The 25,149-nt window shown below is 41.4% G+C and overlaps 1 protein-coding gene across 1 annotated transcript; it reads left to right on the top strand.

Annotated features, from left to right (window-relative positions):
* The first annotated feature begins 8,972 nt into the window (after nucleotides 1–8,972).
* Nucleotides 8,973–17,759, top strand: LOC126400240 (cytochrome c oxidase subunit 7A-related protein, mitochondrial). Its single transcript, XM_050060802.1, has 3 exons — nucleotides 8,973–9,130; nucleotides 15,963–16,097; nucleotides 17,410–17,759. The coding sequence occupies exons 1-3, from the start codon at nucleotides 9,059–9,061 to the stop codon at nucleotides 17,548–17,550; spliced, it is 348 nt and encodes a 115-aa protein (XP_049916759.1). The 5' UTR covers nucleotides 8,973–9,058; the 3' UTR covers nucleotides 17,551–17,759.
* Nucleotides 17,760–25,149: the final 7,390 nt, after the last annotated feature.

The following is a 25,149-nucleotide window of genomic DNA, read 5'->3' on the forward strand; positions in this document are numbered from 1 at the left end:
AAAGTCATTCCTAACTTTAGATAACCTTCTTAAAAAACTAAACCACACAGTATGATACGGAGAAGTGCCAAACAAATCGGACATTTTTGCCAGAAGGAGTTTGATAATTCAAAAGTCTCAATGTGATGAAACACTATTTACACCTCTGGCCTTTATTTATTTATATTTTTAGAGCATGTGGGAAGCACCTGAGCTCGCTGGCAAGGACATTCAGTGCACTCATCGGAGTCACATTGGGATGAACATTGTGCTACGGTCTAGTTCACAAACCACAACTGCTGCTGCTCTGTTCTGAGGATTTAGACTTTAAAAGCAGCTGTCAATAATAGGAATACTGATTGTTTAAGTAAACAAAATAATCATAAATATAACAAAAGGACATAATTATGAAAATAACAATGACAGGGAGATGCAAATGTAATTTCACTGTCGCAAATATAATATGTTAGAATCTACAATCTGTGCAGTCATAACTTTAACATACTAAAAGTAAAAAGAAAAAGTATGCGATTCGGAACGCACTCAAAGCAGGCTACAGTTGAGCTCGATGGGAATGGGACTCATTTTGCAGGAATTTGGTAAGAAACCAAACGTAAACTTTGATCTGCTGGTGGTGCTTGAGGAAAAGTCAGAGAATCACTTAAGTGAGCCTGGTCTCACTCCGAAGTTGTCGAAATCTGGCGCTTGGGCAGTGACTTGCGGCGTCAGAAACCAATGAAAAAAGGTGTCACGTCACATCGGCACGATATGCGGCCAGTTGCCCTTATAGTTTAACTGTGCCAAGCGGCATCAGGGGGAAATGTGGGACGAAACAAGGACGAAAGATAAGGCAGCGAAAGTCCAACTGGGGCACGCAGGAGCAGTGGTGGATGAGTCCAACAAACACCAACTATCACCCAAGACAGCGGTGTTCGCATCTCTTAAGATTCTGAAGCCAAACGCTGTTCTTTTTCCTAAACCTAACCACATGTGTTTGTTGTTGATGGAAGAAAAAGTCAATTCGTGGTGTTGTACCGACGTAGTGCGTTTATTTTGAAAGAGACTGAAATGTACTTTGAAAAAACACAATGCATGTAACAGGCAGAACTTGACACGGCGTCCCAGAACGTCAACAACCAACACACCCAGGGTACCTTGCACGTCGTATGTGGACGTGGAAAATCCATGAGCAAACGTTGATAGGTGACGAGGTCGGAGTGAGAATGTGTTGCTTAAGTGAGTAGGACTCATCCTTTGGAGACTTTCGATATTTGTACAAATGTCATGTAAATCCACCCAATAGGATTCATCCTCTGGAAACCAGGATGTACCACATTTTGTGACAATCCATCCGATAGATGTTGAATCATTTCTGTCTGGACCAAAGTAGTGGACAGACAGTCCAGTTGTTCATTTGGTCTCAGAGGATTTTCTGGATATACGCTTGAAAAACCTTTTTCAAAAAAAGCTCTTTATGCACATTCAAAACACGCAGTGAATACAAGTGAACTTAGCCTGAGGGGGGAGAGAGAAAGAAGAGCTCCCAACACACATCTCATGGCTGTCATTGGAAATAACATGAGTTTATACACTCATATAATGTGACTTTAATAAGCAGCTAATGGTTTGACATTTGGAGATTTCAATTTATGCAGGACAGAGAGCACTTTCCTTGCAGACATGCGATTCTGACTAATTACTAAAGACAAATGCATTTGTGCCAGGCTACTTCATTACATAAAACCAAATACCTTGTTTTTTAGAGCAAAGTTTTTCCAGCAATTAAGAAATAATGCGTTTATCAAGGGTGTAACTTTCACTGTAGATGGTGTGACTTTCCAAATTCCGACTTTGTTTTTATCAAGGCTGCTCTAATCTTGTGATTAATGGACATTTTTGAGGCTATACAGAGCTGAACATCTATCAAACAGACTATAAGGCATAAACAGACAGTGCTCTCTTACAAACATTATGATCATCTTCAATCATTACAATTACAATCAACAGCGGTAGAGGATGTGTTCTGATCTTTCACTGAAGTAAAAGTCGCAGTGCTACAATGTGAAAATACTTTGTTACAAGAAAATGTCCGGCATTCAAGACTTACTAAAGTACAAGTACAAAAGTATGAGCATCAGATCAGATCATATATTTAAAGTACCAAAGATAAAAGTAATCATCATGCAGAATGGCCCATTTCACATTCATTGACTGTATTATAATAAGGGATCCATTCAGGCTATACCACTTAAATGGTGCAGCTGATAAAGGTGGAGCTAATTTCAATTACTTTATATACTTATCCTGTTATCCTGCTGGAAGTAGCCATCAGAAGATGGGTACACTGTGGTCATAAAGGGATGGACACGGCATAAAGGGATGGACACGGTCAGCAACAATACTCAGGTAGGCTGTGGTGTTTAAACCATGCTCAGGGGGTCACGTGATGCGGCGAAGCTAGTAAGACGCTGGTCCGGGGGCTCTCTGAATAAATCCGTTTTAAAATTACACCCAAACCCACTTATAACTTGGTCGTACAACTGCAGTATGGACTTGAGATCCAGGAACAAGTTTCCTAGCCAAGAAAAAGCGAGTGAACGGAGCCTGACAGCCGCAGAAAAACTACCGAGAGCGACCATGAGGAAGCTAGCATGATGGCGGCGATGGCACAGGAACATCTGAGCGGCGGAGATCTACCCATTCTCCTCCAGGAGATAAGAAATGGCAATGAGGCTCTCTCTAAAAAGATCGACTCCAAAACGGCAGAATTAAATCAGTCCATCTCTGGACTTAAAAAACCATGCTAGACAAGTTGAGCTCTCGTGTTGCTGAAACAGAGGAGCGTCTTGGCACAGCGGAGGACCAGCTGGTGGAGCTTGACTCTAGCGTTACCAAGCTGAGAAAGGAGAACGAGTTCCTAATGGATAAAGTTGACCAGCTCGAGAACTACAGCCGACGCAATAATATACGTGTCATTAATTTGCGAGAAGGCTGTGAAGGGAATGATCCTGTCAACTGGATACCAGCCAGCCTAGGACCGGGACACTTTACGGAGCCACTGATAATCGAGTGAGCGCACCGTCCACCTGCTGACCAGAGGCCGAGACCCGTTCTGATTCGGCTGCTCAAATATCAGGACTGGGAGAGAATCCTTCGCATCGCCTCACAGCTATCCAGGGAAAAGGGTCCCATCACCTACGAAGACAAGCCGGTGATAATTTTCCCCGACCTGAGCGCCACCTTAGTGAAGCGGGGGAAGGAATACGATCAAGTGAAAAAGGAATTTCGATCCAGGGAGATCCTGTTTGCTTTGCTTCATCCTGCAACACTGAGGATCACGCTCCCCGATGGGAAGAGGAGACTCTTCAAAACACCAAAGGAAGCAGCGGCGTTCCTGCGTGAATCCTCAGGGGACTGACAGATCAGATGTAAACCAGACAATCGGCCACAGTTTGTAAGAGTTACCACACCAGTTTAATACTGTCGTCAGTCCTGATATATTAAAGACACTCTGGATACTCTAAGTTAGAACAGTAATGTTTACATTTATCTGCATTTGACTGAGGCAGATTTCAGACTAAGACGATCGAGTTAATGTTATTGCAATTTTTTTTTAAATGGGTGTATTTAGCATTTGTTTTTATCTTTTTTTTTCCACTTAAAATGGAATCCCAGTTTGATAGGGTAGATGGTGCTGAATGTTCAGTGTTCAAGAGTAGGCATTTGGGTAGGGGGGTGGGTGGGGAGAGATGTCGTTTTTTGTGGGGTTTTTTTGTCTTTTGCCATTTTTTTATATGGTCAGTGCTTTAATTTTTACTACTTGGTTGTATGAGACACATTTATCTCATGGAGAGGGCAATATTTTTGTAAAAATATTTACTGTTGATGAATAGAGTAGTGAAATTTGTTAGCTTTAATGTGAATGGGATAAACGGACCAGTCAAACGGAAGAGAGTCCTAACACATTTACAAGAAACCCATCTAACATCACTGGAACATAAGAAATTGAGGAGGGATTGGGTAGGACATGTAATATCATCATCCTTTAATTCCAAAGCCAGGGGAGTGGCTGATTTAATAAATAAGAACACCCCTGTGACAATTGGAGAAACCATTGTGGACACGTTGGGGAGATACGTTTTAGTGAATTGTCAAATTTACTCAGAGCCCTGGACTCTCTTAAATTTATATGCACCCAATTATGATGATGAGTCATTTATTCAAGACATATTTTTGAAGGTGTCAGAAGGACGCCAAAATATTCTTATATGGGGTGACTTTAATTTTTGCCTGGATCCTCTCCTGGATAAATAGATGTTATCAGTATCCAAAACAAAAGCAGCCAGAATTACCATAGATCTTATGAAAGAATTAAACTTCACAGATGTGTGGAGACAAATGCACCCTCAAACGCGAGATTACTCCTCCTTTTCTGGTCGCCACAACTCTTTTACTCGGATTGATTTTTTTCTGTTGTCAACACAGTTGATTCACAGAGCAGTAGAATCTGAATATTTATCTAGAACACTGTCGGATCATTCACCTTTGACCCTGTCTATTTATATGCCAGAAAAGGCTACTAATTCGTATAGGTGGCGTCTGAACCCTACCCTCCTTCAAAAACCGGACTTATGCGAATTCATAAGAAATCAGATTGGGCTATTCTGTGAGACAAACTGTGCCTCCTCTCCCAATAGTTTTATACTATGGGACATGCTTAAAGCTTTTTTAAGGGGACAAATAATCTCTTATACCAAAGGTATCAAAAAGAAATATATGGCAGAAATAGAAGAATTTGAAAAAGACATTTTGAATTTGGAAAAGGAGTTTCAACAATCAAAGTCTAAAGAGGTACACCAGTTGTTAGTAAATAAAAAGCTCAAATATAATACATTACATACTTACAAAATTGAAAAAAATATTCTGAGAACCAAAGGTGTTACGAATTGGGAGAGAAAGCACACAAAATATTATCTTGGCAACTAAGAAAAGAAGAAAGCTCTAGGACAATTAATTCAATTCAAACTGAAACAGGCTCTGTATCATATAATCCAACAGAAATTAATGACACACTCAAATAGTTTTACACACATTTATATACATCAGAACCACCAGAAAACCTGAGTAAGATAGATGATTTTTTGACCATGGTTAAATTGCCCAAACTTGGCCAAGAAGACCAAGATAGTCTTGATCTGCCTTTCACACAAAGAGAAATTGAAAAGGCTCTGGGCTCATTACAGGCAAATAAGTCGCCAGGAGAGGATGGCTTTCCCCCTGAATTTCATAGGGAATTTAAGGATTTACTTCTCCCGCTTCTCATGGACGTCATTAATTTAGCCTCTAAGACTCAAACTCTCCCTGAATCATTCTCCACTGCCATAATAACTGTGATTCACAAAAAGAATAGAGATCCATTAAAGTGCTCTTCATATCGGCCAATTTCATTGCTAAATACAGACTACGAATTGACTTCTAAGACCCTGGCTAACAGACTTGGCCAATACTTGCCACAACTAATAAATCCAGACCAGACTGACTTTATTTCAAAACGCTCCTCAGCTAACAATTTATGTAGGCTCTTTAATATTATTCATTTAACAAAATTTGAAACAGAGCCCAGTATAACAGTGGCTTTAGACGCGGAGAAAGCCTTTGATAGGTTAGAGTGGCCGTATTTATTTAAAGTATTGGCCAAGTTTGGATTTGGCCCACTATTTATTAACTGGGTAAAAACTCTATCACAAAGCACGGGCAAAAATCAGCACCAATTGACAAGTTTCATCTATGTTTCTAGGTAGATCAAGCCGACAGGGATGTCCTTTGTCTCCAATACTTTTCGTCTTGGCAATTGAGCCTTTAGCTGAAGTAATCAGACAGGATCCTGATATAAAGGGCTTCCAGGTGGGTCAGACAGTTCATAAAATGAATCTCCTGGCGGATGACGTTATCTTATACTTAAAAGATCCTGACAATTCCCTTCCCAAATTACAAACTATATTAAATACTTATGGTAATATTTCAGGTTACAAGGTGAATTGGGAAAAGAGTGAAATTATTCCATTGACAAACTTTGATCACTCCAAACTCCAGCGTACTAGTTCATTGAGATGGCCTTCTAACAGTATAAAATATCTTGGAATAATTGTAGACAACAACCTCAAAAGCCTATATGAATTGAATTACCTCCCCTTGCTCAGTAAGATTGAAGATGATTTACGTAGGTGGATGGGTTTGCCTCTCACCCTGATTGGCAGAGTTAATTGCATTAAAATGAATGTACAACCAAGACTGCAATATCTGTTTCAATCCCTACCCATTCCATTACCACAGTCCTTTTTTAAAACTCTTAATAAATATGTCAGACAATTCATATGGAACTGTAAGGCACGCCGGATATCAATGGAGAAGTTAACATGGGACTATGGATTAGGGGGACTTCGACTACCCAGCTTTAAAAGCTACTACTTGGACACAAATTGGGCTGCGTCTCCTGAAAGAAAAGGTACACAGTGACTTCATTTATAAGCATAACTGTAGAACAGTAGCCAACAGGACAGATAACCCTGTATTGAAGCATTTGATTAAAATTTGGTATGAGGTTCACAAAAGTCGAATTGAAAGTGGAACTGTCACCTAAAACACCTTTAAGACAAAATGAACTTACACCCATGACTCTAAACAATAAGATTTCGGATGTATGGTATCAAAAAGGAATCCATCGTTTGGAGGACTGCTTTGACAAAGGACTTCTCATGTCTTTCAAGCATCTGAGGAGAAAATATGACTTGTCCAATCAAACCTTTTTTTGCTATCTCCAATTAAGATTGAGATCTAACTTGCGTCCCGAAATGATCTTGCCTGTCATTGATGATGTTGAGAGATTGCTTTGTGAGGAGAATGCATGTAAATTCATTTCCAAAATGTACTGTCTATTGCTAAATGAGTGCCCAAAACCCGGTCTGCACAGAACGAAATGGGAATCAGATCTCAATGTTACAATTGATGAATTGATAACTTATGTATTACTAGTCTTTTTAATGCACTGTGTAGCTGATGAGAAACAGTATTTCATTTCTTTTTGTATGTAAATACTCCGGGAAATGACAAATAAAGTGAATCTGAATGAACAGCTCTGCGCAGATTTATGTCAAAGCAGCTTGTCGGCTACTATTAACGCCCGTTATAGATTGATTAACTATAATATTCTACATCAATTATACCTTACCCCAGAAAAACTACATTCTTTCAAATCTAACTTGTCAGAAATGTGCTTCAAATGTGATATTGAAGTTGGTTCCTTGCATTGTACCTGGCTGTGTACAAAAGTGAGGCCTTTCTGGCATAACATCTGCTCCACTTTGACCAGGATTACAGGAGTTAATGTTCCACTGGACCCGGAGCTTTGTTTACTGGGGAACTTTACAAGTATTCGTGGTTCTCTAAATAATGCACAACTTAAATTTATGGAAATTGCTCTATGTGTGGCCAGGAAGTGCATTGCAGTGTCATGGAAATCTGATTCCCCTCACCTATCAATAGGTGGTCTTTGGAGATTAACAATTGCATTCCCCTGGGGAATATAACATACAGTATAAGAAAACAATATGACACCTTTTTGAAAGTTTGGCAGCCTTATTTGGATTACTCCTTGATGTGATCTTTTGGGTTGACTTTATGCACTGACCTTTTCTTTCTTTCTTTTTTTGTGATTTTTTTGTGGGGTGGGGACTTCTTTTTGTTTTGTGTTATGTTGATATGTTCTTTGTGTAATTACATAAAACTGAAAATAAAATATTCAAAAAAACAAAAAACCATGCTCAGTTGGTACTAAGGGGCCCAAAGTGTGCCAAGAAAATCTCCCCCACACCATTACACCACCACCACCAGCCTGAACCGTTGATACAAGGCAGGATGGATCCATGCTTTCATGTTGTTTACACCAAATTCTGACCCTACCATCTGAATGTGGCAGCAGAAATCCAGACTCATCAGACCAGGCAACGTTTTTCCATCCTTCTATTGTCCAGTTTTGGTGAGCCTGTGTGAACTGTAGCCTCAGTTTCCTGTTGTTAGCTGACAGGAGTGGCACCTGGTGTGGTCTTCTGCTGCTGTAGCCCATCTGCTTCAAGGTTGGACGTGTTGTTGCTTCAGAGATGGTCTTCTGCAGACCTTGGTTGTAACCAGTGGTTATTTGAGTTACTGTTGCCTTTCTATCATCTTGAACCAGTCTGGCCATTCTCCTCTGACCTCTGGCATCAACAAGGTCACTGGATATTTTCTCTTTTAGGGACCATCCTCTGTAAACCCTAGAGATGGTTGTGTGTGAAAATCCCAGTAAATACTCAGACCAGCCCGTCTGGCACCAACAACCATGCCACATTCAAAGACAATTAAATCACCTTTCTCCTCCATTCTGATGCTCAGTTTGAACTTCAGCAGGTCGTCTTGACCATGTCTACTTGCCTAAATGCATTGAGTTGCTGCCACGTGATTGGCTGATTTTATATATATATATGTGGCAAGTTCGACTCAGTACAAACTCCCAAGGACGGCTGCCATTGCTGCCGGTCTGTGAGAAATACCTGGCTGTCAAAAGTCCACAAAATCACCTCCTGATGCATCCCTGATGGAACGGGCAGAGCAAGTTCACATCCAGGCATTTGGACTGTACTTGGCTGGATGCGGACTTTGAATTGGAACAGTACTTGGGCTGCGACAAGTCTGCAAGAACACAAGTAAAGGCAAGAACGCAGATTGAGAAATGTCAGCTACAACATGTAAGCTAGACATAGGCTATGTATGAGTATGTATAAGTTTAAGCAGCATAAAATGAAAGCACAAGGTCCTCACTTTGGTACAGTATTTAAATGAATGTAATTAGCTCCATGTTTTACACACTTTCAGTGTAGTTTCTAAGAGTTATCCACACACACCTCCAGCTCTCCACTTGGATTTTAAACGGGCAGCCGAGCCAGCCGGCTGTGACGTCACTTTCCCTCGACGGTCGCAGCAGGAAGACCCTTCACCGGGAGGTTTTTGTTTTGAGTGACACCTCTCCCCGTCCTTCAGCGGAAAAATGTACTACAAGTTCAGTGGTTTTACCCAGAAACTGACGGGATCTGCTCCCACAGCCGCCTACAGCCCTCAGGTGAGACCGGAGAGCGGTGTGTCGGTGACAAACCGAGTCGGTAACCGGCGGTGATGACCTTCATATCACTGCGCTGGACTTGTGTCGGTGTGCCTATGTATGTGTCTGTGCCTGAGGCGCTGTCACTTCCAAAACAACTGACGAGATTTAAACATCTCCAGTGCAGCTAGTTAAATGTACAGCATGTGTGCTAATTCCCAAACGTGGTGATAAATTATTAACATCAGAGCCGTCTTCATTTAATCCAGCTAACGTCATTGTGTCGTTTAAACTCTATGTAGTTTTTATTAAGCAATCTAACGTTGGAAACCTATGAGACAAACCACACAATGGCCTGCCTCTCTTTCACCCAATAGGTAATTTCCTTTTTCATTCACTGCCTTATCACACAACCTTTATTTAACCTTTATTTTTGAAAGGTTATGTCGTACACAGGGATCCGGCCTTCATGTGTCTTTTACAGCCAATTTCGAAATTCAATTACCTCTCACAGCATCTGCCAGATGTGACCTTTATTATTACTCTGCTGGTCTGTTATTACTACACTGCAGCCTCCTGGTTATATGATAGAGGATTAGGCTGGCCTCTAGCTCAATTAAGTTGTTTTGTTGCTGGGGGCAATATGATCCTGAAACATCAATATCATCCTCAGTGGACTGCAACTAAAATACTTTCCTAAAGTCCAACCTTGAGATACTGCATTTGTATTTCAAAATACACAATTCAGCTCATTTGACCAGGAGAGACTGGTGTCAGCAACTTTTATTCAACCATAATTAAAGCAGGACACTGTTTATAAGGGGTGGGGGGGAATCAATATACCATAGTATGGCGATATTTTTGTGTGGCAATATCGTATGGTCACACAATAAAATATTACACTTCCACAACACTAGTCGACGCAGGGTTTCTGTGAAGTGCTGTGAAGTTTAGTTGATTCAAAACACACATTAAACACACATTAAACATGGCTTAATGGAGACAATTTCAAACAGTAACAGAAATCAGCTTCACTATAACTCGCAGCATTCACAGACAAACACTTGTCTTTATCTGGACACATTTTCCCCACAAATACAACATGCTAATGTTATTAGCACAAGCCTATGGCATTTTACAGTGTATAAATTAGCATAGCGGCTAGCGAACTTCTCCTCTACTCACATGAAGCCACCTGTCATTTTATTTTGCCAAATGAGTATTAACCTCAGTAAGGATGTGGTTAAATACCATCTTCAAATCTGAATCCCGTATTAAATCTTTTAGAGTTTTGTAGGGAATAAAAGCATCTCTGTTAAGAAATATGTACTATTTTATTCAGCTATTACAGCAATTCTGCCGAGTTAAAGGGGTGTAGTGCTGTCACCCCAAACTGTCACTGCTGTGTCACATTTATCAGCCATGTCCTGACTCATTTGCCCTTTTGCTGAGATGTTGTGCTTGCTTCTCCATGGGGAAGAGGGGGAGGGGGTCTACAGCTACAGCTACAAATGTACAAAGAACACAGTGGATATAATCAGTTATTTACTTTTCCTGCATGTACAGCTGATGCACAGAATACCGGTGTCGTGTTTCCCTCTGATAAGAAATGTGCCCCTGGCCTCGAGAGCGCGCATGCATTCAGTGACGGTGGACCTACATGAGGTCATCATTTGTGCATTATAGAGAGGGAATACATTTTATGCAGACTGAAAGAATGTGTGTCCCACGCTAAATTTATCAAGAAATGAAGAAACTTCTCAATATTCACCAGGGTTATTCAGCATGATCTGAGGTATACATAGAACTAAACACGTGATAGTAGGGATAGGGATCATAGACTGTATAAAAGAATGGGCGTAGCAACTTTGACGTCACCCATTGGTTTGTGGACTGCTGTTTTGAAGCATTGGGGTCGGCATATTGGCCATCGCCATCTTGGTTATCTGGAGCCATAAGTGACCACATTTAGGGCTGGGCGATATGGACAGAAATTTATATCTCGATATTCACAGGCTGACTGACAATACACAAGATATACATTGGTATTTCCTACAAAATGGGCTACATGTTCAGTGACAAGTCAAAGCCACATTTGAAATGTCACAAGAAGTTTTATAAAAACACTGTGATCAGAATAAATTGCAAAGACAGGGATTTTATTCCCGTTATGAAATATGTTACAATTAGTTTAGTTGATTCAAAACACACCTTAAACATGGCTTAATAGCACAAGTACACAAATCAGCTTCACTATAACTCGCAGCATTCACAGACAAACACTTGTCTTTATCTGGACACATTTTCCCCACAAATACAACATGCTAACGTTATTAGCACAAGCTTATGGCATTTTACATTGTATAAATTGGCCTAGTGGCTAACGAACTTCTCCTCTACTCATATAAAACGTTCTCCAAACAAATACAACATGCTAACGTTATTAGCACAAGCCTATGGCATTTTACATTGTATAAATTAGCCTAGCGAATAGCGGAGATTTCCTCTGCTCATATGAAGCCAGGATAAATCACACACAAGACTTAAAATGCTATTTTTGTGGATGCTTTATTGTCTTCACAATTTATTGTTTCTTACCTGTGAAATTAAAGTAAATAAAAGCTTTGTTTTCACTGAGGGAAATGGTTTCAGCTTACAGAAATAGACAGGAGGTCTGCGTCGCCGCAATGTGCAATTACATTTCTCAGGAGGTGCACGTCAGGCTACGGCTCTAAAAAATGTTGCTGGAGGACTTGTGAGTGAGTGAGCAGGGCGCGACTGACTAATCAACAGTAGCAACGCCTCACAGACAGCCTGTCACTCAAGCAGCCCTGCCCCTAAATATGCGTACCTTTAAGCATTAACAATATGTTATGCAGTTTTTTTAAGGTTAAACTTAAACTTAAAACTTAAACATTTGGCACTACCACAATGGCTTCATTTTCAGCCCTGGAGGTTGTAGCTTGGAGGGATACGCATTGTGACTGCTTGAAAATGCACCCCCCTTTGACTTTTATTTTTGTGGATACATATTTAAGCAAAGGGCTTTTGTTGTCTTGTAAATATTGCCTTTTGCAGTTGTTTCGCTGATTTCGGTAAAGTGTATCCACACTTTGGAACGTTTAAGTTTAGGTGACGCTAAATAAAAGATTTGATTAGAACGTATTGAACATACAGGCCCGTCTTTCCACCGTGCCTGTAAAACACTGGTGTCCATTTAACATCGTTAAAAAATAATGGCCTGTGGCTGAACCTAATTGCGGATAGAAGATCTGGCCATTACAAGGAAGTGTTGACCCAGCCTTTTTCCTTTTACAGCTGCAGTTGCAATATCATGGCAGTTGCAGCACTCTTCAGTAATTATCACCTTTTAAAGCTGGTCATGTGACCTCAACTCAGTCTATCCTTTCAGGGTCTCCTCTAGCAGCTCACACTTAGAAAGGCTGTTAGTATGTCAAGGTTGACAAACACAAACAACATTCACACTCAGTCACACCTTCAGGCAACGTAGAGTCTCCAATTTCCTGAACCTGCCTGTGTTTAGGTAAAGACGAGGGAAATCTCAGCAGACACCTGAAGGCATTTTGCTTATTATTCCTCAGCATCTGCACAACGCAGCACATCTCCCTCTGTGATGACATGTCACACAGGCGAAGCCACAAAAATAAACGGAAGTCTGTAATCCCGGTTAAATGCACAAAGACCAGTTCCTGCCGTGAACACGTTTAGTTAAGCCTTCTCTTAAATGGCAAGTAAAAATAATCTGCTCCCAGTGCCTCTGCATTTTCATATGTCAGATTTAATTTCCCCGCTCCCACATTATCTGCCTCCACACACTCTAACAAGGCAATGGGTCTCCTGGTAATTTTCAAACCAAAGGTGGGTGAGAGGCTTCCTCCTAGTGAGACGATATTAAGGAGGCACATACTTCATTAACACCACAGTGCTCCTCTGATTTATTTACTGACTGTAATAACTGACTGAAAAGTTGATGCATGAATTAATGATGATAATATTCCTTGACTCATACAGCTCAATAACTGAGGCACTGGTTTTTAATTTTAAGATTTGTGGGCGGAAAATGAGCACGTCTTTTTTTTTTTTTTTTCTAGGGACAGAAGCTGATGACGTGTGCAAAAAGGCCAACAAAATATTGTGTTATCAGGAAAGGGTACAACATTGACCGACTTGTGACAAAAATAAGCCTAAATGTTAATTCACTGTAGTTTGTAGTGATGCTTGATAATCTGAACAGGCACTTAAACAGTCTCACAAGTGGAGGCATAAGTTGTGAGATGAGATGAATCATGCACTCATGTAATCATTTGTAGTCAGCACTGTGAGCACATTACAGTGCTGAACAAAGAGTATATGGACTTTTGTTGTACTCAACATAAATTGATATGAAAAGAGTTGTTTCCCTTTGACTCATGGGACTCTTTTATGTTATTTATTACCTGTGTTGGCAAAGGTTACTTTGGAAGTACCTTGTTACTTCAAACAAATTATAAAAGTGACTAAAAATCAAAGCCCTCTTGCGATAACTTGCACGTTAGCTTGTCCAGAGTATGCGTAGCTTACTGTACGCCTTCCGTTGAATGTATTGAAATGTCAAGAAAGGAAATATCCTTACACCTATTTTAATTGTTAAACAAAAAAGACAACGGTACACCTTCTGAAATCAAGTTGATCTCTTCCAGATGTCTAAAATTATTTTAGCTGCCTTGTTAAAGAGATTTACCAATTTTTTAACCAGTTTTGTATGGTAGCAATGTGGATAGTATGCGGAAATGAATTATGGTAAACTTTACTCCATCTTACCAACACCCAGATTTCCCTGCTCATCTGCCAACAAAATCCACAATGAATCGAAAGGCATCATTCGGTGGATTTTTGCTGACTCTTTGGCTGTTGCTCAAACTACAGATTGCCCTTCTGCATTTTCGTATGTCCGCCCCCAGGGCACCAAGAGTATAGAAGCGGGTCAAGAGAGAGACGCCCCCCTCTCTGTCTCAAACTCCGATAAAACTGTAAAACTAGGCAGTGCTGATCAATAAACCAAGATTATGTTACCTTTATTGCCTATTTCTTGCCTAAAATGTGATATTTTTGTGCACTGTTTGGCTGTAATGCGAGAGTTTGTGAACAGGAAGTGGCTGCCATACTGTTTCCTGTATGGTGGAAAGGAAGTTTAGAAAAACTGAGTTCGAACTGTAAAACTAAGCAGTGCTGATCAAATATAAATCATGATTCTGTTAGTGCATTACCTATTTCAGGCATTAAATATTTCAGAAGCATATTTTAGCTTACTGATTATCTGTAATGTGAGATCATTTGTTACCAGCTGGCCAACATAATGGTTTTGGACGAGCAACTCTCATTACGTCACCCACCAGTGGGGGCGAAATCAAATGCCACAGCCCTTTTTCTCTGTTTTCTCTGGTCATATAGCACCAATTTCAAAAGTTTTTGCGTCTTTCTACTGCGCAGAGAGCCTCGTTTTATGGAAAGACCATCTTTTCAGCAGTGAAATACTTCTTAAATAAATCCCCCCCCCCCCCGTCCACTGTTAGACCTTGGTCCTACCCCTAGCCCTTGCCCACTACCCCTTGGCCCTCGAAATGAAGCAACGAGGGGTAGGGGTTGAAATCTTTCCCTAGGAATTGGGACACCACTCACTACGTCACCGCGTCAGTTACGTTCATACATACCTAACTATTTTAAACAGGAAGCCGCGAGGCATCTACATTTCCAACCGGCATCTACAATGGAGTCTCCAGTTGAGTTCATCCTACCGGTCACCCTAAATAATCAAACTTGACAAAAACAAAATAAAACTCACCAAAACCGTCTTGGTTAGTCTTTCTACTATATATAAAATAAGCCCTTAATGAGTTAGATGTGAAACTATGCTGGATCTACACACTGTTTTTCCTGGCTGTCTCTCTGCCTCGCAGCTGATCAATGGCTTTTACTCACACTTCAGAGGCAGACAATTAAACTGCAAAATAATATTACAGAAATTGCCCTAAAAAACCCAAACGACAGCAATGTACACAGGCAGGCGCTGATAGCTGATATATTCATCCAGTTGTCCAACCCAAGTAACTGATAAGTGGCACCTCTGCAACGTTTTGGTTGCTAACATTCTGACAGCAACTTTAGCAGAGGCATATAGCCACAGCCAGTACTAGCCTCCATCCATCCATCCATCCATCCATCCATCCATCCATCCATCCATTTTCAGCCACTTATATTGAGCTGGGTCTTGGGGGAACTCCAAGGCATTCCCAGTTCAGATGAGATATATAATCCCTCCAGCGCATTCTGGGTCTGCCCCGGGGCCTCCTACCAGTGGGATATCTCTAAGGCTGAGCCCAGACACCCCACGGAGGAAACTCATTTCCACCGCTTGTATCCGCGATCTCATTCTTTCAGTCATGGTTATTATGGTTATGGTATTTTAGCCTCAATGAAAACAATTAAATTAGCTCGTATAGCGTACAGTACATGGTGTTATAGCAAACATGCATTTAATGGCAACAAAAGAAACAGGGAAATCCGGTAGTGTATTGCTTATTTGAAAACATAACATTACGTTATTCATAACAACAAAGAAGTAATCTGAGTACACAAATGCGTTGCTTTGTAACACGTTACCCCCAACACTGAGTGTTACTGTCAAAAAAAAAAAAAACCTGGATCTCTCTCATAAAGACATAATCAACATGTTTTTAGATTAAGTGATTTTAGATTATGTCTGTCGCAAATAATAGAAAAAAAGCACTTTCACGCATCTGTATCTGTATTTGAAACTGTGCATTATTGTGACAATTTGCTTGGGTTTTTTTAGGGGCTGAGGCCAACTGTGCCAGCAGAGTCCCCAGCCATGATCTTTGCCACACCCACCAAGGTGGTGTCAGAGGCCGGGGCCACGGTGGAATACTTGGGAACAAACCGGGTTCCTGACCTACAGAGGTTATTCCAGGTAATGACGAACATAGACTGAAATACGCGTCAGTCATGACAAGAGGATGTTTGTTTACACCTTACATTAAAGCTGGGGTAGGCAGTTTTATTTAGGCATCACTGGGCAAAGAAACACCTTTTAGTACCAGATCTGTGTGCTAGGTACCCCAACTGAGGGGGGACCAAAAATGGGGACGGTACTGAATGGTTCTATTGGTACCATCCACAACTTTTCACAGTGGAAATGGGGAAAAAGCGCACTGAACTGAACTGTACCGTACTGCTCGGTGGAAACGGGGCTTTTGGCCAATGACAGGTCATTTCAGAAAGAGGGCATTCTTATTTGCTGTTCTACAAATGCAAACAAATACAAATGCGGTGAAAGCCTGATTGAAGGCAACCCAAAAAAGGAAGCCGCACTTATTAAAAAGTGAGTCCAAAAGAGTCTTTTCAAGGTTTCTGCCTACCCCAGCTTTAATACAGCTCACACTGTGAATCAGTTCTGTTAATTCAAAATCCTCAGAATAAAAATTCATGACTTGAGAAGGTGGTCAGACGTTATCAATCAAAGCACTGAAGTTTTTTTCGCTTTCGGCGATGACTGCTATTTATTTTACTCTGTTCTTAATGGCCCCCTGCTTCGGTATTCATCACACGAGAGGCAGTGAGGGAAATGGCCATGAAGTTGAGCAGAGCAATCATTCAAAATAATGAAAATCACGGCTGCAATATTGTAATTGCAAGAAAAAAATTTCCAGACCGGCACTTGAATGAGAAATCTGTGCAGAAACTGCAGCCTTCCGAAGCAAAGGAAAAACTTTTCTTATAATTAAACTCTCATTTTGGATTTTCCAATCAAAAATTTCAGGAGCATTTTTTTAAATTCTGAAAATGTTTATGTAGAGGAAAACATTTTGAAACACACAAACCTGGTTCAGTGTTTTATAGTGTGTTGTGAAGAAGAGATAGATTAAGGGGCCGTACACATGCCGCATTTTTTGCGCCCTGAAATCGATTGTTTTAATGTAGACGTGCAGCATGCAGAGCGGCGCGCACACATTCCCAAGCACCTACCTTTTAGTGCGAGACAGCTACGCCCCAAGATGAAATGAGTTAAGTTTGCTTGGCAACCTCAGACGCAACCTGCCACCGCACTCTTGAAACCTGGCTCCAAAAGTAGCGCCCAACATCCGACTTGGCGTTTTCCAGGTGGTTAAAGACGCAGCATGTGTACAGCCCCTAATAGTCAAAGGAAGATGTGTTCTGTCCCAAATAATTAAACTTTTTGAGGCCTATCTGACACAGCATTTGTGTGTTTCGTCCTCTCCCAGACGTCAGATGGTATCCCCATTCATTTGAAGCGTGGAGTTCCCGACAGGCTACTGTACCGCACCACCATGGCTCTCACTGTGGGAGGCGCTCTCTACTGTCTGGTGGCTCTTTACTTCGCAGCGCAGCCCAGCAACAAGTGACCAACATGGACAGCTCCTGGATCTTTCTGTAACACTTCCTGACATGGGCACTGCTGCAATTTAATGACCCAACATTCCCAGCCGCCATCTGCCCTCGCCATGCCACCTCTTGGGACTGTAATCACTGTCGGAACATCACACTCAATGATAACAACAATAATGTCTTTGTAAATCAAATGTCTATGTTAATAAATTTTAGGTAAAACATGCATCTTTTTCCTATTTGTCTCCAACATTTTATCATCTGTTACATGTTACTGAAATAGCGCTCACTGTCAGAGGTGTTGCCAATACACAGACAGATGCACGGACATCATGTATGAAACTGTCTGTAGGGTAGAGAGCGTCGTTCAAATGCCAAAATAGAAGCGGAGATGTAAAGATAGGGTTCCTATGCTTGCAGCTTTAAACAGGCGTGTGATAGTGCAGTGATGAGCATGATGGAGACACCCCGTCTGGAACATAGCTGCTGCTCACTTGGCTTAAGTACTGTCTCATACAGTATTTATATGTGTGGGCTCTGGTGTGATGTCAGATGCTTCTCGCCGAGTTTAAGGGGGGGAGGGAGGTTGATTCAGACAGACATGTTGGCAGCCGCACGTCAAGCTGCTGAAACACTGATGATAATCTCATTTACTGTGTTTTCTCTCTTGCCTTGATACGAAGGCTATGATATTTTCCTTGTGCAGCTTTATTAGGGGTCCAAGCAGTGACATTTGCTACTGGAGATCTATGAAGTGCTGCAGGGATGACGTTTTTTGGTTGGCAAACCCGGAAGTTAGAGTTGGTCGAGGCCCTATTTCAGAAAGCAGGCTTAACAAGCTCTGCGCCTAATCCCGCTCTTTGAGTTGACCGTGCCTGAGCCGGGAAACTCTGAGTTTTCAGTTCCAGAACAGCTGATCAGAATTAGCTCAATCAGCTCTGAGTATGTTCAGATTGAGGGAAGCGCATTCACGGCGAGCACCTAAAGCCGTCATCAATGGAGCACAGATGAGGTGTTTTTCAATGGCAGAAAGCGGACTTAAAAGTAGAGCCACTTATTTCACTCAAACTGAACTGGAGATTTTTATGACTGCGTATGTGGACTTCCAACAAAAAAAAAACAACTCACAGTCATAGTCACAGACTTTCCACGTCCACATACGACGTGCAAGGTACCCTGGATGTGTTGGTTGTTGACGTTATGGGACATCGTGTCAAGTTCTGTGTGTTACATGCATTGTCTTCTTTCAAAATACACTTCTGTTTTCACAGGAAAATTAACGTTTACATACAGTCTCTTTCAAAATGAATGCACTACGTAGGTACAATGCAGCAAATTGACTTTTTTCCCCTTCAACAGCAAACACATGGTTGGGTTTATGAAAAAAGAACAGGGACGCAAACAGCGCTCTCCCGGGTGAAAGCCAGTGTTTGTTGGTCCCATCCACCACCCCTTCCACCTGCCCCACTTGGACATTCGCCACCTTAACTTTCGTCCTTGTCCCGCCGTGTTTACCCCTGACGCTGCCAGGCGCCATCGAACTATAACGCTAACCAGCCTCATATCATGCCGACATTAAAGGATGCCTTTTTTCATTGGTTTCTGATGCCACAAGTCACTGCCCAAGCGCTGGATTTCAACGACTTTAGAGTGAGACCGGACTCATACGGCAGCTTAACAGCATGAGTTGGCATGGGAAAAGATTGCAGAGCGTGTTAACAGGTAATGTGATGTGACGTTATGAAATGTGATGCGTTAATATGTATCTAATATGCAGAAAACATAGAAACATTTGTGTATATGTAACCGCTGGACTCTAGTGTTGTCTGCGTTGTGTTGAAGGCCCAGACCGTGGATATCTTTGGAGGCCATCTCCGTTAAACACATCCAGACAAACTTCAGCCCCTACACAACTTAAGCAACACAAGATCATGTTAGCATTAAACAAACTTATTAACAGCTTAATAGCGCCAAAATAGGAAATTACTACAACAACAATGTTGCTTACCTCGCCCACAGACCGACAGCAAGGGGGGGGGGGGGGGGGTATGATTCTGGAGCCTATCCCAGCTGACATTGGGCGAGAGGCAGGGTACACCCTGGACAGGTCACCAGACTATCACAGGGCTGACACAGAGACAGACAACCATTCACACTCACATTCACACCTATGGGCAATTTAGAGTCACCAATTAACCAGGGATCAATGAAATATTTCTGATTCTGATTCTGAAAACAACCTCACCAATTAACCAGGGATCAATGAAATATTTCTGATTCTGATTCTGAAAACAACCACAAGGAGACACAAAATCACTACAAAGACACACACGGCCATAAAAAGAAGCTTAACGACCACAAAGAGATGCTAAAACCACCACAAAGTCTGTGAGTCTTGTGTAGGGGAGGTAGTAGGGTCCTTTGCATATCTATGCCCAGGGACCCATTGTCTCATAATCCATCCATGCTTGTCCTGCGTGCTCCTGCGTGCGACACAATGGAAGTCTCCAAAACACCAGCCTACAAGGCTGGTGTTTTGGAGACTTCCATTGTGTCGTTATTTATTAACCGTAGTCATTATTTCCCCCACAGAAGGTCAAATTATTCATGTTTAAATCAGTGCTATCATCAATTATCCATCATAAGGTTTTCCTCAGGGTGGGAAGTATTGATGTCATGACAAAGGGAGGTCCAGAGCTGAGTCACACTTACAAATTAATTCAACAGATCTTAATAAATAAAACTTCTGTGTGGCTATCCATTCATTCATTTATATATATATTTATATATATATATATATATATATTTAAAAACCCTTCTGGTTTATTCTGCAAATATATCAACTTTCAAGGGGTTTTTGAGTTTAATATTCTGAGGGTGTTTACATCTACGCTGTGTGGAGTCCACAGCTGATGAAATGACACACACACACATCCTTGTCCTAATGATGGCACTGCACGTGTGCACCATACGACATGTACGTGCTCTGTGCCACCTGCGCGTGTGCTGCTTGATTACAGGTCGTGCCGCTCTCCGTGGGGATTGCACCACTCAGATAAATCAGCAGAGGCCACCTCTTGTGAGTGTTCAGCTGGCGAGCGCCGTGTGACCCTTACACATCACAGCTGCACGATCGAAACACACTGAAGCCAAGTGCGAGAGTCAGACACACCACACACACCAAATCAACAGGCCATGGTAGTTGTCAGGGTTTGGTCTTAATACATTGTGATATATTGTGACTCCAGACTCTAAAATTATAAAAAGGGATTCTCAGGAAATTATCAGCAACAGATTGTTAAATAAATAAAGGAAATAGAGTAGAAGTTAATTACAACCAATCCTGGTTAAACGTTCGGCACAGGATGGATACATCTTTAAAAAAAACTTTAAACTAGAGAGTAACTGTATGGGAAAAATACTTAAATTTACCTGAAGATTACAGTAAAGTCAATATGTATAATACTGGCGGCACGGTGGTGCAGTGGTTAGCATTGTCACCTCACAGCAAGAGGGTTCCTCGTTCAAACCCAAGGGTGGGGGAGCCTTTCAGTGCGGAGTTTGCATGTTGTCAAAGTGGGTTTTCTCCAAGTACTCCAGCTTCCTCCCACAGTCCAAAGACATGCAGGTTAATTGGTGACTCCAAATTTGCCGTAGGCGTAAGGCGGAATTTATACTTCTGCACTGAATCGACGCTGTAGACTGTGTGTCGACGTAGAGCCTACACTGTATCCTACACCGTTGCCTGACGGAAATGTAACTACACGTCGCAGCGATGCAGACCTCCTGAGCTGAAACCATTTCCCTCAGTGAAAACAAAGCTTTTATTTACTTTAATTTCACAGATAAGAAACAATAAATTGTGAAGACAATAAAGCCTCCACAAAAATAGCATTTTAAGTCTTGTGTGTGATTTATCCTGGCTTCATATGAGCAGAGGAAATCTCAGCTCGTCACTAGGCTAATTTATACAATGCAAAGTGCCATAGGCTTGTGCTAATAACGTTAGCATGCTGTATTTGTTTGGAAAACATGTCTAGTATAAGACAGTTGTTTTGTCAGTGAACCTTGTGAGTTGTAATGGAGCCAAATTTTATAACGTTACCTTTGTTAAATGTTGCTGTTGTCCCTGGCTTCATATGAGGAAATCTCAGCTAGTCGCTAGGCTAATTTATACAATGTAAAATGCCATAGGCTTGTGCTAATAACGTTAGCATGTTGTATTTGTGGGGAAAATGTGTCCAGATAAAGACAAGTGTTTGTCTGTGAATGCTGCGAGTTATAGTGAAGCTGATTTGTGTACTTGTGTTTGACATTGTCTCTATTAAGCCATGTTTAATGTGTGTTTAATGTGTGTTTAATGTGTGTTTTGAGTCAACCAACTAATTACCTCCACCGCTGACTAGTGTTTTGGAGGTGTAACTGCAGAGTGACACAGACACACCACCGCCCAAGTATAAATCCTCACAACGGTGTAGGCTACAGTGTAGGGTCTGCCGCTTAAATGTTAAATGTGAGTGTGAATGGTTGTCTGTCTCTATGTGTCAGCCCTGTGATAGTCTGGCGACCTGTCCAGGGTGTACCCCGCCTCTCACCCAGTATCAGCTGGGATAGGCTCCAGCCCCCCTGTGACCCCCAACAGGACAAGCGGTTACTGAAACTGAATGAATTGAACCAGATGCCTTTTAAAGAAATATTTGAGCAATGGCTGCACTAACAGCAGAAGAATAAGCTATATATAATCACAAAGGGCTGGACCCTGACCTACTCACTGCCTATTCCACGACATTCACAAACCACAAATTCAACCATGTTTTCCTTTTGAACTCTAGTGGTTGTCACCATGGAAACATAGTTCAGGCACTATAGGGTGGCTAGCATTAAGAGTTAATTGGCTACCCAGTCTTTATTTTTGTGCCTAAGACTAAAAGCAAGACCCTGGAACACAGTGCTTTCCAACTGTGTTTGGCTTTTGATCCTTTAAAGTAAAGCAATCTTTACTTGTGACCTCTGAGATCATTTCATTTGTAGTTTCTTAGAGCCATGTTTGATTGCAACTTATATTGTATATTCTCAGATATCGATATACCGACACAACACCACTGAATCCTGTTAAAACAATGCTCACAACTTGGATTAATTTTTATGAAAAACCCTTTTGATCCTTTTGATCTGAGGACCCTTACAGACTAAAGGAATATGAATAATTTACAGGGTAATCTAGGAGTCAACACATAATTTGAGGCAGCCAACAACCTGCCTTTATACATCCGAAGAACTCCTATTGGCAACCAGACCAGGCGTCTAATCGAGACAGGCCTTTATTTGTCAAAATGATAATAATACATTTTATTTACAGAGCGCTTTTCATAGTACTCAAAGACACTTTCCATTAGTTAGAGACAATCATACACACTAAAATACACACAACATTATTCACACATTAAAAGCTGTTTTAAACAGATGTGTTTTGAGAGTGATTTGAACTGGGAGTGGTCGGTGCAGTCTCGAATGTGTTCAGGCAGAGTGTTCCAGAAGAAGGGGGCAGCTATGGAGAAGGCTCTGTCCCATTTCAAAGGTAACCTTCCCAACACTGGTGATTAATCAGATGATGATTGATTATGATAGATGGAAGGCTGGGGCTTAGTCTCAGTTTTTTCCTCAGCAAACGTAGGAAGCAAGCACAGAACAAGGACTCTCTACAGTCTTTGACCTCACATTAGACGTAAGAATGTTTTCGTAATTTTATTTGAGGTGAAAGTAAATCAGCCAAATGAAGGCAACAGAATAAGTGAATGGAACGTGGTGATTTGGACTATTTATTGTGTGAGTCAAGAAGTGGAGCCCTGTTAAGGTGGCACAGTTTAAAAGAAGTTCAAAGAACGTGCCGCAACAATGCAGTCTCACTCCAAAGTCACCAAAATCTGGCAATTGGGCAGTGACTTGCGGTGTCAGACACTGACGAAAAAGCCATCCTATAATGTTGGCATGATACGTTATAGTTTAATGGCGGTCGGCAGTGTAAGGAGGAAACATGGTGGGACACGAACAAAAGTTAAGGCAACGAAACTCCGAGTACAGTGGGTGGAAGGGGGTGGACGGGTCCAACAAACACCGACCTTCACCCAGGAGAGCGGTGTTTGCGTTTCGTAAGATTCTAAAGCCAAACCCTGTTCTTTTCTCCTAAACTTAACCACATGCGTTAGTTGTTGAGGGCAAAAAAAAAGTCAGTTTGCGGTGTTTTACTGAGGTACTGCGTTTATTTTGAAAGAGACTGTATGTAAACGGCAAATTTCCTGTGAAAACAGAAGTGTACATTGAGAGAAGACAATGCATGTAACAGGGAGAACTTGACACGGTGTTCCAGAACCTCAAAAACCAATGCACCCAGGGTACCTTGCATGTCGTATGTGGACATGGAAAGTCCATGACCTAATGCCAATATGTGACGAGGTCAGAGTTTATCAGAGGCCAGAAACTTTATTTAAAAGAGGAAAAAAAAATGTTTTAATTTCCTCTGTGATAAAACATAAAATGATTCCCATGTGTAAACCATGGCCTGTGCCGAGGTGCTGCAGGTGAGGACAGCAGTCACTGAAAGGCTCAAGACAGGCAGTTCATCGGTTTATACTGATACTGTTTGATTGCTTTGTTTTATCTTGTGTTGTCGAAATTCCCGTCTCTGTTTACTCCTATGTATCTGTTGTATGTCACTACTTTGTTTTTGTGTACCACCATTTGCACCAATTAAAGATAATGAGAAAAGTAGATACATTTATTAACGGAATTTCATGGTAATCCATTAAATAGCTGATTTGAAATATCTCAGTCTGGATCAACTGACAGGCAAACGGCTATGGCGGTTAAAAATGTATTTACCCTTAAGATTTATTTTGTGATCCCCTTAGATGGCCCTGACCAAACAGAAAACCCAGAGGCAGAAAAATGAGGCCAGTGTGGAAATGCCAAGAACTGCAGTTCATCAAATGGCCACTTGAGGCTGGCTCCAGAACAGAGTCAAAACCCATAGACCCCCCCCCATGTTAAAACGCCCAACTTTACAGCATAAATAAACGTGTTTAGAACTCCCCCATTTATATTTTATTAAGGCTTGAAGTTATGCATATTTAAGGCTGTAGCTGTTTTGGTGACAGGCTGTCTCCATCCCTCGCTCCTTCACAGCACCACCTCCTCATCCAAATATGGTCATTTCTGGCTCCAAAAAACAAGATGGTGATGGCCAAAGTGCCAAATTCAAGGCAGCTCACAAACAAATCGGTGACGTTACCATTGCAACGTGCATTATTATATACAGTCTATGATCCTGAACCTCATGTTGACCCTTCCCTAAGTCCCGCCCCCACATGCAGACTGGCCAATCATAACATAGCAACAGGGTCCAACAACAACACAGCTGTGCTCCATTGACTCTAATGCAGTCGTTTCAGATTTCCTTCATTTTCAGGCTGGTTTTGTGGATTTGGAGCTAAATGTTGTGCCTGGGGCACGTCGTGTATTAATGATACTCGTTACCTGGAGAGGTTGGAAAAAGATATACGTTTCTTCCCTGTTCCAAAACCAAAATCAAACCCTGAAAAGTGTAGGGTTAGCTAGCT

The sequence above is a fragment of the Epinephelus moara genome, chromosome 13, assembly GCF_006386435.1.
Source record: "Epinephelus moara isolate mb chromosome 13, YSFRI_EMoa_1.0, whole genome shotgun sequence".
In the NCBI taxonomy this organism is placed as follows: Eukaryota; Metazoa; Chordata; class Actinopteri; order Perciformes; family Serranidae; genus Epinephelus; species Epinephelus moara.

Excerpts from the sequence above, each read along its gene's own strand:
- LOC126400240 (XM_050060802.1), top strand. The coding sequence starts at position 9,059 with ATGTACTACAAGTTCAGTGGTTTTACCCAGAAACTGACGGGATCTGCT. Across the intron at positions 9,131-15,962 it reads CAGCCGCCTACAGCCCTCAG|GGGCTGAGGCCAACTGTGCC; the intron begins GTGAGACCGGAG and ends GGGTTTTTTTAG. Across the intron at positions 16,098-17,409 it reads ACCTACAGAGGTTATTCCAG|ACGTCAGATGGTATCCCCAT; the intron begins GTAATGACGAAC and ends GTCCTCTCCCAG.